General features: G+C 48.5%; 1 protein-coding gene across 2 annotated transcripts in view; it reads left to right on the forward strand.

Moving 5' to 3' along the window:
• The first annotated feature begins 8,758 nt into the window (after nt 1–8,758).
• KSR2 (kinase suppressor of ras 2) overlaps nt 8,759–14,362 on the forward strand; it is a 348,927-nt gene continuing 343,323 nt past the window's right edge. For both annotated transcript variants that reach the window (XM_049788775.1, XM_049788776.1), the window contains exon 1: nt 8,759–8,953. In XM_049788775.1, coding sequence (XP_049644732.1) covers nt 8,774–8,953 — 180 coding nt within the window. In that variant the 5' untranslated portion in view covers nt 8,759–8,773. The remainder of the gene's footprint in view (nt 8,954–14,362) is intronic.

Consider the following 14,362-nt stretch of genomic DNA (forward strand, 5'->3'; position numbering starts at 1 on the left):
TACATGCAGGGTCCCTGAATTTGGTCCCCAAAATTGCATTCTTCTGAAGACCCGCAGGAGCGCTCTGAGCCTAGAGTAGGGAGATGCCCTCCATACCCCACATGCAAACAAATTTCTTCTGGCATTTTTCCTTATTCCTCAGCTGCCCTGGGATACAATCTCCAGGTCCTCATGGCTGATAAGGAGAAAAGAGGTTCAGAAGGAAGTGGTGGAACCCAATTCCAGTTCTGGCTGCCTTTGACCTTGGTTCAACATTAGTCACTTGACCTCTGGGGCCCGGAGATTCCCCAGTTGCCCAGGTAGACAAGTAACAGTTGTCATCCAAGCTCCATGAGTTAACCAGGGATCACCTGGCATCTCTCAGACCCTGTACCAGGTAAGGAAGTGGGAGCAGAGACCTCATCGTGGGCCGAAGCCCATCCATCCCATCCTAAGATGAATAGTAATTAGATGCAAATCATTCCTCATTATTTACGACAGAGTTACCAAACTGGATCATACAGTAGCTGCTGTACAAAGAACTGCTATTTTTGGCCTGTCACCCCTTTCTCCAGTCCCCCTAAACTTGCTCTCAAATGTTTGGCTCAAGTTTAATGGCTATGGGGTTTTTTTCTTTTTAATTTAGTCCAAAGAGCTGCCGTGCTGAAAATGAAAAGGGAGAGCAGTGGTGAAAGGGAAATGGCCACTTCAGCCTTGGAACTTTCTCCACCCAAAGGTACTTTCAGTGTTTCAAAGATGAGCCCTTCAAAACCTTTCAAACTTCTTTCAGCTTTAGAGAAAAGGTGCGTCCTCCGTCCCCAGGGAGGCGCCGTAGAATTAAATGTTTTTCCAACTGAAGCCATTTGGCACCAGAGCAGGAAATTAGAATATTTGGCAAATTCCCTAAACTGAAGTTTGGACCATTATGTCTTGAAAAAGTCTTGAAATGTAAAGGTCACTTAAAAGTACGAAGTTTTGAGAAACTTTGCAAAAGCAAAATTTCCTTCCTTCCTTCATCCCTTCTTCCTTCCTGCCTTCCTTCCTTCCTTCCTTCCTTCCTTCCTTCCTTCCTTCCTTCCTTCCTTCCTTCCTCCTCCCTCCCTCCCTCCCTCCCTCCCTCCCTTCCTTCCTTCCTTCCTTCTTCCTTCCTTCCTTCCTTCCTTCCTTCCTTCCTTCCCCTTCCTTCTCCCTTCCTTCTTTCCTCCCTTCGTCCCTTCCTTCTTCCTTCCTCCCTTTCTTCCTTTCTTCTTCACTCCTTCCCTTCCTTCCTTCCTCCCTCCCTTCCTTCTTCCTTCCTTTTTCTTTTCCTTCCTTCCTCCCTCCCTCCCTCCAACCTTCTTCCTTTCTCCCTTTCTTCTTCCCTCCTTCCCTTCCTTCCTTTCTTCCTTCCTTCCTCCCTCCCTTCCTTCTTCCTTCCTTTTTCTCTTCCTTCCCCCTTCCCTCCCTTCCTTCCTCCCTCCCTCCCTTTCTTCCTCTCTCCCTCCACCCTTCTTCCTTCCTTCTTCCCTCCCACCACCCTTCTTCCTTCCTTTTTCCCTCCCTCCACCCTTCTTCCTTCCTTTCTCCCTTCCTTCCTCCTTCCCTCCCTCCCTCCCTCCCTTCCTTCCTTCTTTCCTTCCTTCCTTCCTTCCTTTCTCCCTTCTTCCCTTCCTTCCTTCCTCCCTCCAACCTTCTTCCTCCCTTTCTTCCTTTCTTCCCTCCTTCCCTTCCTTCCTTTCTTCCTTCCTTCCTCCCTCCCTTCCTTCTTCCTTCCTTTTTCTCTTCCTTCCCCCTTCCCTCCCTTCCTTCCTCCCTCCCCCCTTTCTTCCTCTCTCCCTCCACCCTTCTTCCTTCCTTCTTCCCTCCCACCACCCTTCTTCCTTTCTTTTTCCCTCCCTCCACCCATCTTCCTTCCTTTCTCCCTTCCTTCCTCCTTCCCTTACTTCTTTCCTTCCTTCCTTCCTTCCTTCCTTTCTTCCTTCCTCCCTCCCTCCCTTCCTTCCTTCCTCCCATTCTTCCCTCCCTCCCTCCCTCCCTCCCTCCCTCCCTTCCTTCCTTCCTTCCTTCCTTCCTTCCTTCCTTCTTCCTTCCTTCCTTCCTTCCTTCCTTCCTTCCTTCCTTCCTTTTTTTGTTTTAGTGCTCAGGATCAAACCCCTCACATCAAGAATTAGACTGTAGCATCCCACCCCTGCAAATTTCTTCACTTTTCTGTTCTTTTGGTTTATTATTTTTTTGCTGGTATATTCAGGGGATATTCCCAGTTCCATGCACATGTGACTCCTAGCACCGTATGTACCTACAGGACTCAAGCCAGAAGGACTCTTGGATGCAAAGCACATGCCCCAGTTATGGGACTACTCTTTGTCCACACATATATCTTTCTTGTTTTTATTTTATAATATCTTTATTTAAGTACACAGATCTCTTTCTTAAGGAGTTCTAATTAAAGTTTTCTCAATCTCACAGGAGTAAACTATTTTATACCCTCTAATTTCCTATTTCCCCCCTCCATCATTTAACAAAGAAGTATTGAATAAAAAACCAACACATTCAATATGTCCTTTTTTGGCAAATGTCAACCGGAACTGAAGTGTTACGATGTTGCTTCTCTCCAGTTGCTGCCAATTAATTAATTTTAAATCTTTCTTCATGCTCAATTTCCATGGGTTTTGATCCTTCTCTTTTACTCCTGTTGCTCAGGTGATTGAAATGATAATTTTGCCAAGAGTAACACATAAAAGAGCATCGCTGGAAACATTTTTATTGCATAATTCCAAATGCCTTGGAAGTGGTTGGTGGATTTGAAGAGTCCGGGGAACTTAATTCCATACGTACTTATTTCACAACGGTCCATCTGCTCAGCACCAGGAGGGGGTTTCGATGGGAGAAGATCTGGGTGTTCCTGCTTGTAAAGAACTTGGTGTTGATCTAATTTGCAAAAAAAGCAAAAAATCATGTCATTTCTTTAAAAACAATAAGTGGGATTAGAGAGTTATTCCAACTCTTCAATATGGTATTGGCAGAACAGACAAACAAGTTGAGCTATTTTCGAGTCTCTCTCTACTCACAAGGTGACGACAAGGGAGGTAGAAGAAATGCAGAGATAATGAGCAAAAAAAGGGAACCCCAGACTTGGAGAAAAAAGGAAATTTATTTATCTTTATTTGAATTTATTTATCTTAACTGTACTCAATAATTATATATGATTGTGCCCGCATCACTTGAAAATTTTATTTATTTTATTATTTTATTTATTTTTTTGGCCCAATGACTCTCAGGGGTTCCTCCTGGCTCTGTGCTCAGAAATCGCTCCTGATAGGCTCGGGGACCATATGGGATGCCGGAATGGAACCCATGTCTGTCCTGGCTAGGCCATGTGCTGAAAATAAACAGTGATATTCAAATCATTGCCCCAAATATCTTTATATTGAGAAAGTACTCTGGTATATTTAATTTAAGATTTTTATTTTTATTTATTTTTTTGGGGGGGAGCCACACCCATTAGATGCTCAGGGGTTTACTCCTGGCTAAGTGCTCAGAATTTGCCCCTGCTTGGGGGGGACCATATGGGATGCCTGGGGATCGAACCGTGGTCCTTCCTTGGCTAGCGCTTGCAAGGCAGACTACCTTACCTCTAGCGCCACCTCTCTGGCCCCTTAATTTAAGACTTTAATCCAAGGAGTAAACAATACTGAGCAGCTAGCTTCTCCTGTGATTCGTAGTAACTTGGTCCACAGAACAGGTATTGTTTCTTTTATTTGTTTTCCTGTTTGGGGCCATACACAACTGTATCTGGGACTTGCTTCTGGCTTTGGGCTCAGAACTCACACTTGGTGAAGCTTTGTGGGCCATAAGGAAGTACTGGGAATTGAACCCTGGTTGGTCACATTGAAGGATGCTCCTCTCTACCCAATTTGTAATGTCCATCTCCAACTCACGATAGTCATCCCCAATCCAGAACAGTTCATCCCTGACCTAGGATAGTCCATATCCCAGCCCTGGATAGTTTCTTCTTCCTTTGGAAATGAAAGGGGTCAGTTAAATTAGCAGGTGATTTATAATCAAATAAATACTAGCTAAATTTGGTGTCGGTTCACTAGAAAATTACATAAAAGAATAGTTGGGAAAGGAGACAAAAAAAAAAAAAAGGACTAGTATTAAGAGCCAAATACTAAAGAGAAAATTGTTCATACTGAGAGATTATTAGCATAAAGCATTTTGCTTCTGTACTGTATCTGTTTAAATATAAGATGCAGGAACAGAAGAAATATATTCTGTAAATATACAGAAAAGAAACATGAACAAATGATTTTGTTTGTGTGTAGGTTTGGGACCCACACTCAGTGGTGCTTAGGGGAATTCTCCAGGGTCTGCGTAGGTGGAGGGGCACTTCTGGTGGTTCCCTGGGGGGACCGTGTGCTGCCAGGGACTGAACCTACAATGCCAGTCCATTGGGCTTCTCTCTAGCTCAGCGGCGTAATGTGTGTGTGTGTGTGTGTGTGTGTGTGTGTGTGTGTGTGTGTGTGAGACACTCCATGGTGCTAAGGGATAATTCATGTTGGGTTAGAAGAACCCGCCTCATGTAAGGTAAGTGCATTAACCACTGTGTTCTCCCTTCAGGCCCACCATAATAGTAATTTATTTTTATATATACTTTATTTATTTATTTATATTTATTTATATATTTTATTTATTTGGGGGGGTCACACCTGGCGGCGCTCAGGGGTTACTCCCTGGCTCTGAGCTCAGAAATCACTCTGGTAGGCTCAGAGAAACCATATGAGATGCCCGGATTCAAATCATCATCCTTCTGCCTCTAGGCAAAAACCCTACCCGCTGTGCCATCTCTCAGGCTTGGGGGAACCATATGGGATGCCGGGATTTAAACCACCATTTGTCCTGGATCGTATGCCTGCATGGCAAATGCCCTACTACTGGGCTATCTCCCTGGACCCCCATAATAGTAATTTCTTTTGTTTTGTTTGTTTTGATTATTGGATCACACCCGACAGTGCTCAGGGGGTTACTCCTGGCTCCACACTCAGAAATCGCTCCTGGCAGGCTTGGGGACCATATGGGATGCTGGAATTCGAACCAATGACCTTCTGTATGAAAGGCGCTTTAGCCTCCATGCTATCTCTCCGGCCCCCATAATAATAATTTCTTTTTTTGGGGGGGGTCACACCCGACAATGCTCAGGGTTCTATGCTTAGAAATTGCTCCTGGCAGGCTCATGGGACCATATGGGATGCCGGGATTTGAACCACCATCCTTCTGCATGCAAGGCAAACACTTTACCTCCATGCTATCTCTCTGGCCCCATAATAATAATTTCTAACAGTTCAAATATCTCATAGTGTATCTCATAGTGAGAGGTATCATCTAGAAATGAGGAGTCAAATAGAACAAATACTCTTTTGTGGGGGTTTGGGTCACACCCAGCAGTGTTTAAGGGGTTACTCCTGTTCTGTGCTCAGAAATTGCTCCTGGCAGGCATGGGGACCATATGGGATGCTGGGATTCAGACCACCATCCTTCCTGTATAGGTTGCTTGCAAGGCAAACGTCCTAACGCTGTGTTCTCTCTCAGGCCTCAGAACAAGTACTCATACAATTTTTACATTTTTATTTATTTATTTGGTTTTTGGGCCACACCCAGTCACACTCAGTGTTATTCCTGGCTCTGCACTCAGAAATTCTCCTGGCGGGCTCAGGGGACCATATGAAATGATGGGAGATCAAACCCAGGTAGGTGCATGCAAAGCAAATACCCAACTTGCTAGCTGTGGATCACTCCGGCCCTCTCTAGATATTTTTAAGTTAGTTTTATTTTCAAATACCCTTTCAAAAATACTGACTTTTGTTTTTGTTTTTGGGTCATACCCGCAGTGCTCAGGGGTTACTCCTGGCTCTATGCTCAGAAATCGCTCCTGGCAGGCTTGGGGGACCATATGGGATGCCAGGATTCCAACCACCATCCTTCTGTGACTAAGGCAAACACCCTACCCGCTGTGCTATCTCTCTGACCCCCTTGACTTTTTTTGGGGGGGGTTGTTTATTTTAGAGCTACAATCAGTATTACTCACGACTTACTCCAAACTCTGCACTCAGGATGACGGCTGGCAGGGCTCAGGAGATCATAGTGGGTGTCTGGGATTGAATCTGGATAGGCTGGTCACGTGCAAGGTGAGCACACTACCACTGTACTTTCTTGCTGGCCCCTTACGAATTTCTTTTCCCGAATCTTTCCTTTTGGTGGTGTTTGTGAGCGGCACCATGGTGTGCTTTAATGAAGTGCCCTCACACAGGGTGGCCGTATGCCCAAGTTGATGCATCTGTCGTGGAGCTAGGTCTCACAGTGGCATAGGTGCCAGGATGCACTTGTCATATGTGGGGATGCAACTTGAGGCCCCACACTTGCAAGGCGGGGTGCTTAGCTACTGAGAGACACTCTCTATTCTCCAAACCCTATTTCTCTTTTTTGGCGTGCGGTGATTGTGCTAAGGTTTGAGTTGGCACCCAAGTTGGCACTGAGAGTCAAAGGCCACCTCTGATAATGCACGGCGCATAAGGCAGTTTATTCAGCTAGCCGAGGTCCAAGTCTCATCCAACCAAGGGAGTCTTGACAAGGGACCCAGAGTTAAACCTGCAAGCCTTTTATATAAATTTTTTTGGGCTTCCACAACTCAAGCATTTCATTGGTTAATACTGCAATGCAAGCATTTCATCCGCTTGAACAGAAATTCACATCAGAAATCACATCAGGCTTAGGGTGGATGCCCCAGTTATTGCTGACTCAACTTTCTGCCAGGGGGTCTTTGTCTGGTAGGACACTGGAACCCACCTAGTTCCTCTATTTCAGCTGAACAGGGAGGGTCCTGCCCTTTACAGGGTGGGTTCATTTGGCGGTTTTATCTTTGGCCTAACACCTTCTGCCTAGGGGGAAGTTGTAGAGTGGAAAAATACTTTACAGTAGCTTTACTGGGGGGGGGGGGTGCTTGGAACCAGCTTGATCCTAGGCCATGGGGGATTTGGTTCTCATAGTTGGGGCTACACCTGGCAGCACTCAGGGATTTCCTCCTGGCTCTGGGCTCAGAAAATGCCTCCTGGCAGCTCGGGAGGGAGACGGTAGGTTGAGTAGGCGGGGATCGGATCACGCAGGAGGAGGGAGGAGGAGGAGGACCACGTAGGAGGACGCGGTAAGCATCCGATTAGGGCGAAGACCTTTCCCGTCCTCCAGATGGGAGGGAGGGCCGCAGGTACCAAAATTCTGAGTAGGCGGCTTTCCCAGATCCCAGAAAGAACCCTTGCAGGCAGGGGAAGCTCCTGATGTTGGTCTGACCACCTCCCTCTCCTTCCAAGAAAGGGCACATAAGCAGAAAGGACAGGTGCCCCCCCCTCCACCCCCAAACGCGCGCAAAAACGCACTCACTCGAGTCCCCCAATTTGGGCGCACACCTGCTCCCATCCCGAGCGCACCTGCTGAGTCCCCGCTCCCACCTCGTCTCGCGAGATCGGGGCCGTAGACCCACCCCCCTGCACCCCGCCCCCCAGCCCCTGGGAGAGCTCTGGAGGGACGCTCAGACCCTCTGCAACCGTCCCCCGGGGAGCCAGAGCGCAAGAGCGCGCGCCTTCCCCAAAGCCCCCCGCGTCTTTGCGCACAGCGGGGGCGGCATTTCCCCGCGCCCCAGCAGAGGGACCCCTTGAGGAACCCCCCGGTAAAAAGCCTCGTGAGACCCCACAGGAGCCCATTAGGAACTGTCGGCTTCCCCTATGCCACCCAACCCCATGCCACCCATCCTGTGCCAGGTGCGCGCACGGTGACGCGCCACCACCCGCGGGCGCCCCCCCTCTCCAGCCCAGCAGGCTCTTCCCTCGTCGCCCGCCCCCCCCCAATCCCCATCCCCTGCGCCCCGCCTTTGAGTGGCAGGCAAGATGGTGAGCCTTGGGGCCCGGGCGATTGCAGCAGCCGTCCCCCCCGCAGCCCCAAGGCGGCCTCTCCTGCATCTCCACCTCCAGCAGCTCCTGCAGCAGCTCCAGCAGCAGAGCCCAGAGGAAGCAGCTGCCACCGCAGTGGCTACCGCAGCACCCATGCAGGCGGCATCTTGAGGACGCGCCAGAGCCCCCCTGGCACGGTGATGGACAATGCCGTGTCACTACAGCGGGGAAGGGGGCCCACCGAGCTCGTCTTTGGACATAAAAGCCCTCCGGTTAACCCCCTGCAAAAAAATAATATAGCTAAAACTCTTTGATTTTGTCCTTCAAGGAGCCTATTCCTCCTCCTCTTCTCCATCTCCCTCCTCCTCTTCTTAGTCCTTCTCCTCCTCCTCCTCCTCTTCCTCCTCCTCTTCTCCCTCCTCCTCCTCCTCCTCTTCCTCCTCCTCCCTCTCTTCCCGAAGTGTACCGACAGCATCACTTCACCTGGGTTTGCTTCTGAGAAAACAGGCATCTATCTATCTCTCCTTATCAGAAACCAGAGAGATCCAGGGAGAGGAGAGACAGAGAAAGAGACATTCGAATGGAGCCAGCTTCGATTCCCCCCAAAATAAAATAATAAATTTTGGAGCTTGCCCCTCCACCCCCACCCATCCCCCGCTTTCCTGCCACCACCACCCCCTCAAAGCCTATGTGAGATGTTAGGTTTCTTCTTCATGAGACATTGTGGAGAAGGCGCAGTGGTTTGGAGAGGCTGAGGGAGGGGGGGGGTTTAGACTCTACCCTCTACCGTTCCCCTCCCTCCTCCCCGGCCCCCCCTTTTTTCTCTCTGGGAGGAGGAGGAGGAGGAGGAGAGGGGAAGGGGGCTTGCAGAGCAAGCGATGGATGAGGAAAACATGACGAAAAGCGAGGAGCAGCAGCCTCTGAGTTTGCAAAAAGCCTTACAGCAGTGCGAATTGGTCCAAAACATGATAGACTTGAGCATCTCCAACCTGGAGGGGCTCAGGACCAAATGTGCCACCTCCAACGACCTCACACAAAAAGAAATCCGGACCCTGGAGGTAGGTGCCAGCTGCGGATAACAGTGATCTTTCTGCCTTCCCTCCCCACTGTCCTCCACTATCCCCCTTCCATCCCCCTGGCCTGGCTGCCACCTGCCGGTTCTGTTTGCTGGGGGAAGGGGGGTGGCTGGTGGTGGTGGTGGTGGTGGCGACAGGAGGGAGGGAGGGAGGGAGGAAAAGAGAGAGAATGGAGCGAGGTGGGCTTGGTGTGGCGGGTCTGAGACTGGTCTGGCTTGATCCTGCCAGCCGGCTGACCCTCCTCTCTCTGCCATGCCGCTGGCAAACGTTTCGCATGCATGGCCGGGTGGTTGTTGGTGATGGTGGTGGCCCTGGTAGTAGTAGCTAGTAATTGTTATTCCTTATTTATTATTATACTGGTGGCTATTATTACCGTTCGCTTCCTCTCCGAGGAAGGAGTTCTTTGGCTCTCTCTCTCTCTCTCTCTCCACTCCCTCACTCTCTCTCTCTCTCTCTCTCTCTCTCTCTCATTTTTTTCCCCTTGCCCTTCTCCTGGCTGGAGGATTTGTTTATGTGCTGGGGGGTTTGTATGCCCAAGAAGACATGAAGGCGCAGAGAACCCCCCACGTGACCGCACACATTCTGCAGGTGGTCAAAAGGTGGTTTGGGCTGGCCAAGGAGGACTGCCTTAAATATGAATTTGGGGCCTCCCTCTCCACCCCCAAGCCTTGGGCTCCTTGGATTGTGTTTTTCTTCTTCTTCTTCTTCTCTTCTTCTTCTTCTTCTTCTTCTTCTTCTTCTTCTTCTTCTCTTCTTCTTCTTCTTCTTCTTCTTCTTCTTCTTCTTCTTCTTCTTCTTTTCCTCCTCCTCTTCCTCCTCCTCCTCCTCTCTCTACCTTCCCTCAGTGATGTGCTATGTTGGGGGGGGAGCCCATAAAACTCCCCATTTCCAGTCTAGTCATTGTAATGCAGGGGTACTCTTGAAAGGCCTAAAGTGTACCAAAAGCTTTTTAAAAAGAAATATATGTGCCTGGATTGGCACATGCTACACAAGTAGAGGGAATACTTAAATCAACTCCCCCTCTTGGGACCCAGGGGTGCTTGTTCTCTTTGGTACTTTGTTATCTTCTTCCAAAGAACTTGAGGGCCAGTTGCAAGCAGTTGGGGGTGTGTGGGGGTGTTGATAGAGGCAGAGTTACTCTGAAAGAAGAGGCAGAAATGACTTCTTCCCCCTGGGTCTGAGGAGCAAATGTGGCAGGAGCTTTCTCTCCAAAATAACCCCCGCCCCTGCATCCATGGAGAACCATTGGGGAGCCCCAGGCCTCCCCCAGTCTTTTCATGGCCCCAGTTTGATCCAACTGGGGACCTCCCAGGAGCTGGCTGTGCCCAAAGCAGTAGGAGAAGATTCCTCCAGAGGCCAAGAACCCTTGTGCTGGGGGAGATTCACTCTTTTTTTAGGACTCCCCCTACTCTCTAAGTTTCCAAGGCCCCAACTCTGGGGTGCTGGCTGAGTCTGGAAGTTGGCCTGCCTGCTTTCCCCAGAGAAAGCCGCCTCCTTCCCTCTGGGGTTTCTTCTCTAAGTCTGTCCCTCCAACCCTCCTTGGTGGTTTTAAATTTAGCCTGATGGCAGCAGCGTGCAAGAAGTAGGGTTTGCATGTGTCCGTGTGTCTACTGTGGCTTTGGTACCCTCAAACACTCTTCGTCAGCGTATCCTGGCCTCAAGGAAAGCTGAGACATAGAAATGAAATAAGATCCTTCCCCAAGGTGTCATAGGGGAGGGAAATCTGCTGGGAAGCTCTGGCTTTTCTAGTCTGGTTCTTTCCTGGAGCTTTGCTGGAGCAAGACTGACCTGGAGGCCCAGTTTTGTGTGTGTGTGTGTGTGTGTGTGTGTGTGTGTGTGTGTGTGTGTGTGTGTGCATGTGTTGGGGGGCATTGCTTGGTACTGGGGAATCACATTGCATTCAGAACTGCTCATCCTGGAGCAATAACCCCAAAGGACCATCTGGGGGTCTCTGCTGATCCTCCGAGTCAGGAGTTCCCCCAATGTTTTGCTAGTCTGGCAGCTGGGTTATTCTCTCTTCATCCCTCTCTGGCCCACATATATGCTCTCATCTCTGTGCTCCATCTGAATCTAGAAGGGGTTGTGGGTCAACCATAGTTCAGGGGTGCAGCCCTTTTTGCTACTTTTTTTCTCTAGTGTAGTTTTCCATGGAAGACAGGGGAGGAGGAGAGAGGGGTAGGTTGTGGTAAGTGGGGCAGGATGGGAGGATACAGCTGCTGTTTCTTTCTTTCTTTTTCTTTTTATTCTTTCAGTTTTTGGGTCACATCTGGCAGTGCTTAGGGGTTACTCCTGGCTCTGCGCTCAAAATTGCCCCTGGAAGGCTCGGGGGGGGGACCATATGGGATTCCAGGATTCTATCCTGGATTGGCTGCATGCTTTTTCATTTTCCAGGACCACCACAAACCTCCTCATGTATATTGCCCAGGTCTCCAACCCAGATGAATTCCCATTTGGGTTACCCTAGTGAGTTGGGGTCAAAAGGCTGGGGAATTTGGGGTTCTGCTAGGCTTCATGCGTCTGGAAACTATAAGATTCTTTTTCATAATGTCTCTTTTTTAGGCCACAATCTGCAGTGTTTAGGGGTTACTCCTGGCTCTGTGCTCAGGAATTACTCCTAGCAGTGTATGGGCAACCATATGGGATGCCGGGGATTGAACTGAGGTCGGCCTCATGCACTCTACAGTTACTGTCATCCCAATTACTGTCATCCCAGTCCCTAGGATTCTTTTTTTTTTTTTTTTTGTGGTTTTTTGGGTCACACCCAGCAGTGCTCAGGGGTTATTCCTGGCTCCAGGCTCAGAAATTGCTCCTGGCAGGCACGGGGGGACCATATGGGACACCGGGATTCGAACCGATGACCTCCTGCATGAAAGGCAAACGCCTTACCTCCATGCTATCTCTCCAGTCCCTAGGATTCTTATAATCCCCAAAAGTTGTCAAATTTTTATCTGTCATACCCCCAAACCCTGCTGGCTCCAGGGGACTTGTAAACACACACACACACACACACACACACACACACACACACACACACTCAGCCTCTGATCCTAGATTCAAAATAATTGGAGGAGCCTGGGGGGCAGGGAGTTTTGCATTTAGGACCTGGTCGCAGATGTTTCTGAACACTTTCCAGTGGGGTCTTGAAGAACCCTGGGCCCATTTAGAGGCAGGTGTCACTTTTGAGCAAATTATGATGACATGAGTGATCTGCTCATGAGCACTGCTGAAGGGATGATGTTGGACATGAGACTGTCCCCATAACCTCACCCCTAGACAAAACTTGGCATCCCCCTAGATAGCAAAAATCCATGAGGCAAATGAGGCTTTCAAGAGCTCCAAAGTTAGGGAAACAAGGCAAGGCAGATGCGGTTGTGGGGACCTCCACCCCCATTGATAGCAAGCTTGTGTTAAGCTGCTTTGCTTTGATGAAAGACTTCAGTCTTCCCTGTTGTTGCTAGTGGAAAGAAATCTGAAGGGGATTTTCCTATTCCATGACAAAAGGCAAATAGTGAGGGAAAAACAAAACAAAACAAAACAACAAAGTAGCTGTACCTTGGAGGTCTTATTCAGTATTTGTTTTGCAGCAGCCTTTCCAGAGGTGACTTATACCCCAAAGTGGCATTGGGAGCCCCCACTCCTCTTCCTCAGGGAAACCCCCTTCCAACAGTGATGGAGGACATTTCAACTTGATCCTGTACCTTTGGTACTGAGTTAGGTTTTAGGTTTGATAGGATGTGGGTAGATTATTTTCAGGGTATGGGAAAAACTTAAATCTTTTTCTTTCTTTCTTTCTTTCTTTCTTTCTTTCTTTCTTTCTTTCTTTCTTTCTTTTCTTTCTTTCTTTCTTCTTTCTTTCTTTCTTTCCTTTCTTTCTTTCTCTTCTTTCTTTCTTTCTTCTTTCTTTCTTTCTTTCTTTTCTTTCTTTCTTTCTTTCTTTCTTTCTTCTTCTTTCTTCCTTCTTCTTCTTCTTCAAATTTATGGCTCATATTTTCTTTCAGGCTTTTTTCACTATTAGAGAAAGTTTCATAGGCAACTTTAGGAAGTGGCTGTGTGTGTAAGTTTTGTGTATGTGTAGATGTGTGTGTGTGCCTGTGTGTGTGTGATCAAGTTCCAAAAGCAAATAGCATCAAGTTGGCGTGTCAATTCACTAGGAATTTGTTTCACTTGTCAGATCACAATAGTTTTGTGCTGGAGGGGGCTTAATCATTAGGAGCTACCCATTCTGCGTCTTTGCAGATTCTGAGGCCATCTCCCCATCTCCCACCAGTTACAGGATGCTTCTTGAGGTGTTAGCCCATCTCTGCAAGGTGCAAGGCAGGAAGGAGGAGACCCCAAGCGTGCAAAGGACTTTAGTTTCTTTCTTTCCATAGTCTCCCTCATGTCTCAGCAGAATGAAGGCTACTGACCAGGGGCAATGTGGAGAGTAGGCTTGCTGGCCACTCCCTGTACCAGTTGGGGTTCTGCAGGGCCAATGTTAGACACCCCTCTGGTAGGGAAGAATGATCTGGAGAATAACAGCTTGATGCTAATGTTTTGACCAGTTCTGGAAGTCTGGAGCTAGCAAGGTTTGCAATTGTGGATTCCCAGGTTGATATTTTTGGAGTGCAATGGCCATACTAGAGTCCACCACCCTCCATAGAATTAGTGCTAAGAGAAAAGAGAAGTATGGTCAAGGTTGGGGGTCCTCCTTAGACAGTGACAAAAAGAAGGAGGACAGGGACAAACCTCACAGGGAGTGAGATTGACCATGTGGAAGGAAATAGCTTAGCCCCAAGAGCAGAAAGAAATGTCCTCAAAGAACATTTCCAAAGCATGTTCTGGAACATGTTTGCCTGCAATTCAGACACAGCCAAGAACCAAAAGTGCACACACAGGGTTTTTCAGACCTCTTTGCTCTTGCAGGGAATATGTTTGGGATGGAGTACCAACAACCAGACAGTTCTCTCTCTGAGCCAGGCATGTTCTTAGCAGGGCAGCTCAGACCTACCACAGGGGCAAGGCAACCTGAAAAAGGACAGTTTTCTGCATTCTTTTATTTATTTATTTTTTGTAACCAAAGTTTTTTTGGTTTTATTTTGATTGTTTATTTTCCCCTTGGTCTTGGGACTGACTTTTTGATGACAGTGGTTATGATGGATCTTCCGTTTGGAGTCTGGGTGCGAGTCCCCAGAAATCTGTGAGCCCTCCATCATCCGGCCTGTGCTCATCATCCGGCCTGTGCTGCTCTGTAGGCAGGAAAAGGTTGAAAAGCATCAGGGGCAGGAGCAATAGCACAGTGTGGGGCAAGAGTGGTGGCACAGGCAGTAGGACGTTTGCCTTGCATGCACTGACCTAAGACAGACCGTGGTTTGATCCCCAGGCATCCCATATGGTCCCCCAAACCAGGAACGA

This window comes from Suncus etruscus, chromosome 15 (genome assembly GCF_024139225.1).
Source record: "Suncus etruscus isolate mSunEtr1 chromosome 15, mSunEtr1.pri.cur, whole genome shotgun sequence".
Classification (NCBI taxonomy): Eukaryota; Metazoa; Chordata; class Mammalia; order Eulipotyphla; family Soricidae; genus Suncus; species Suncus etruscus.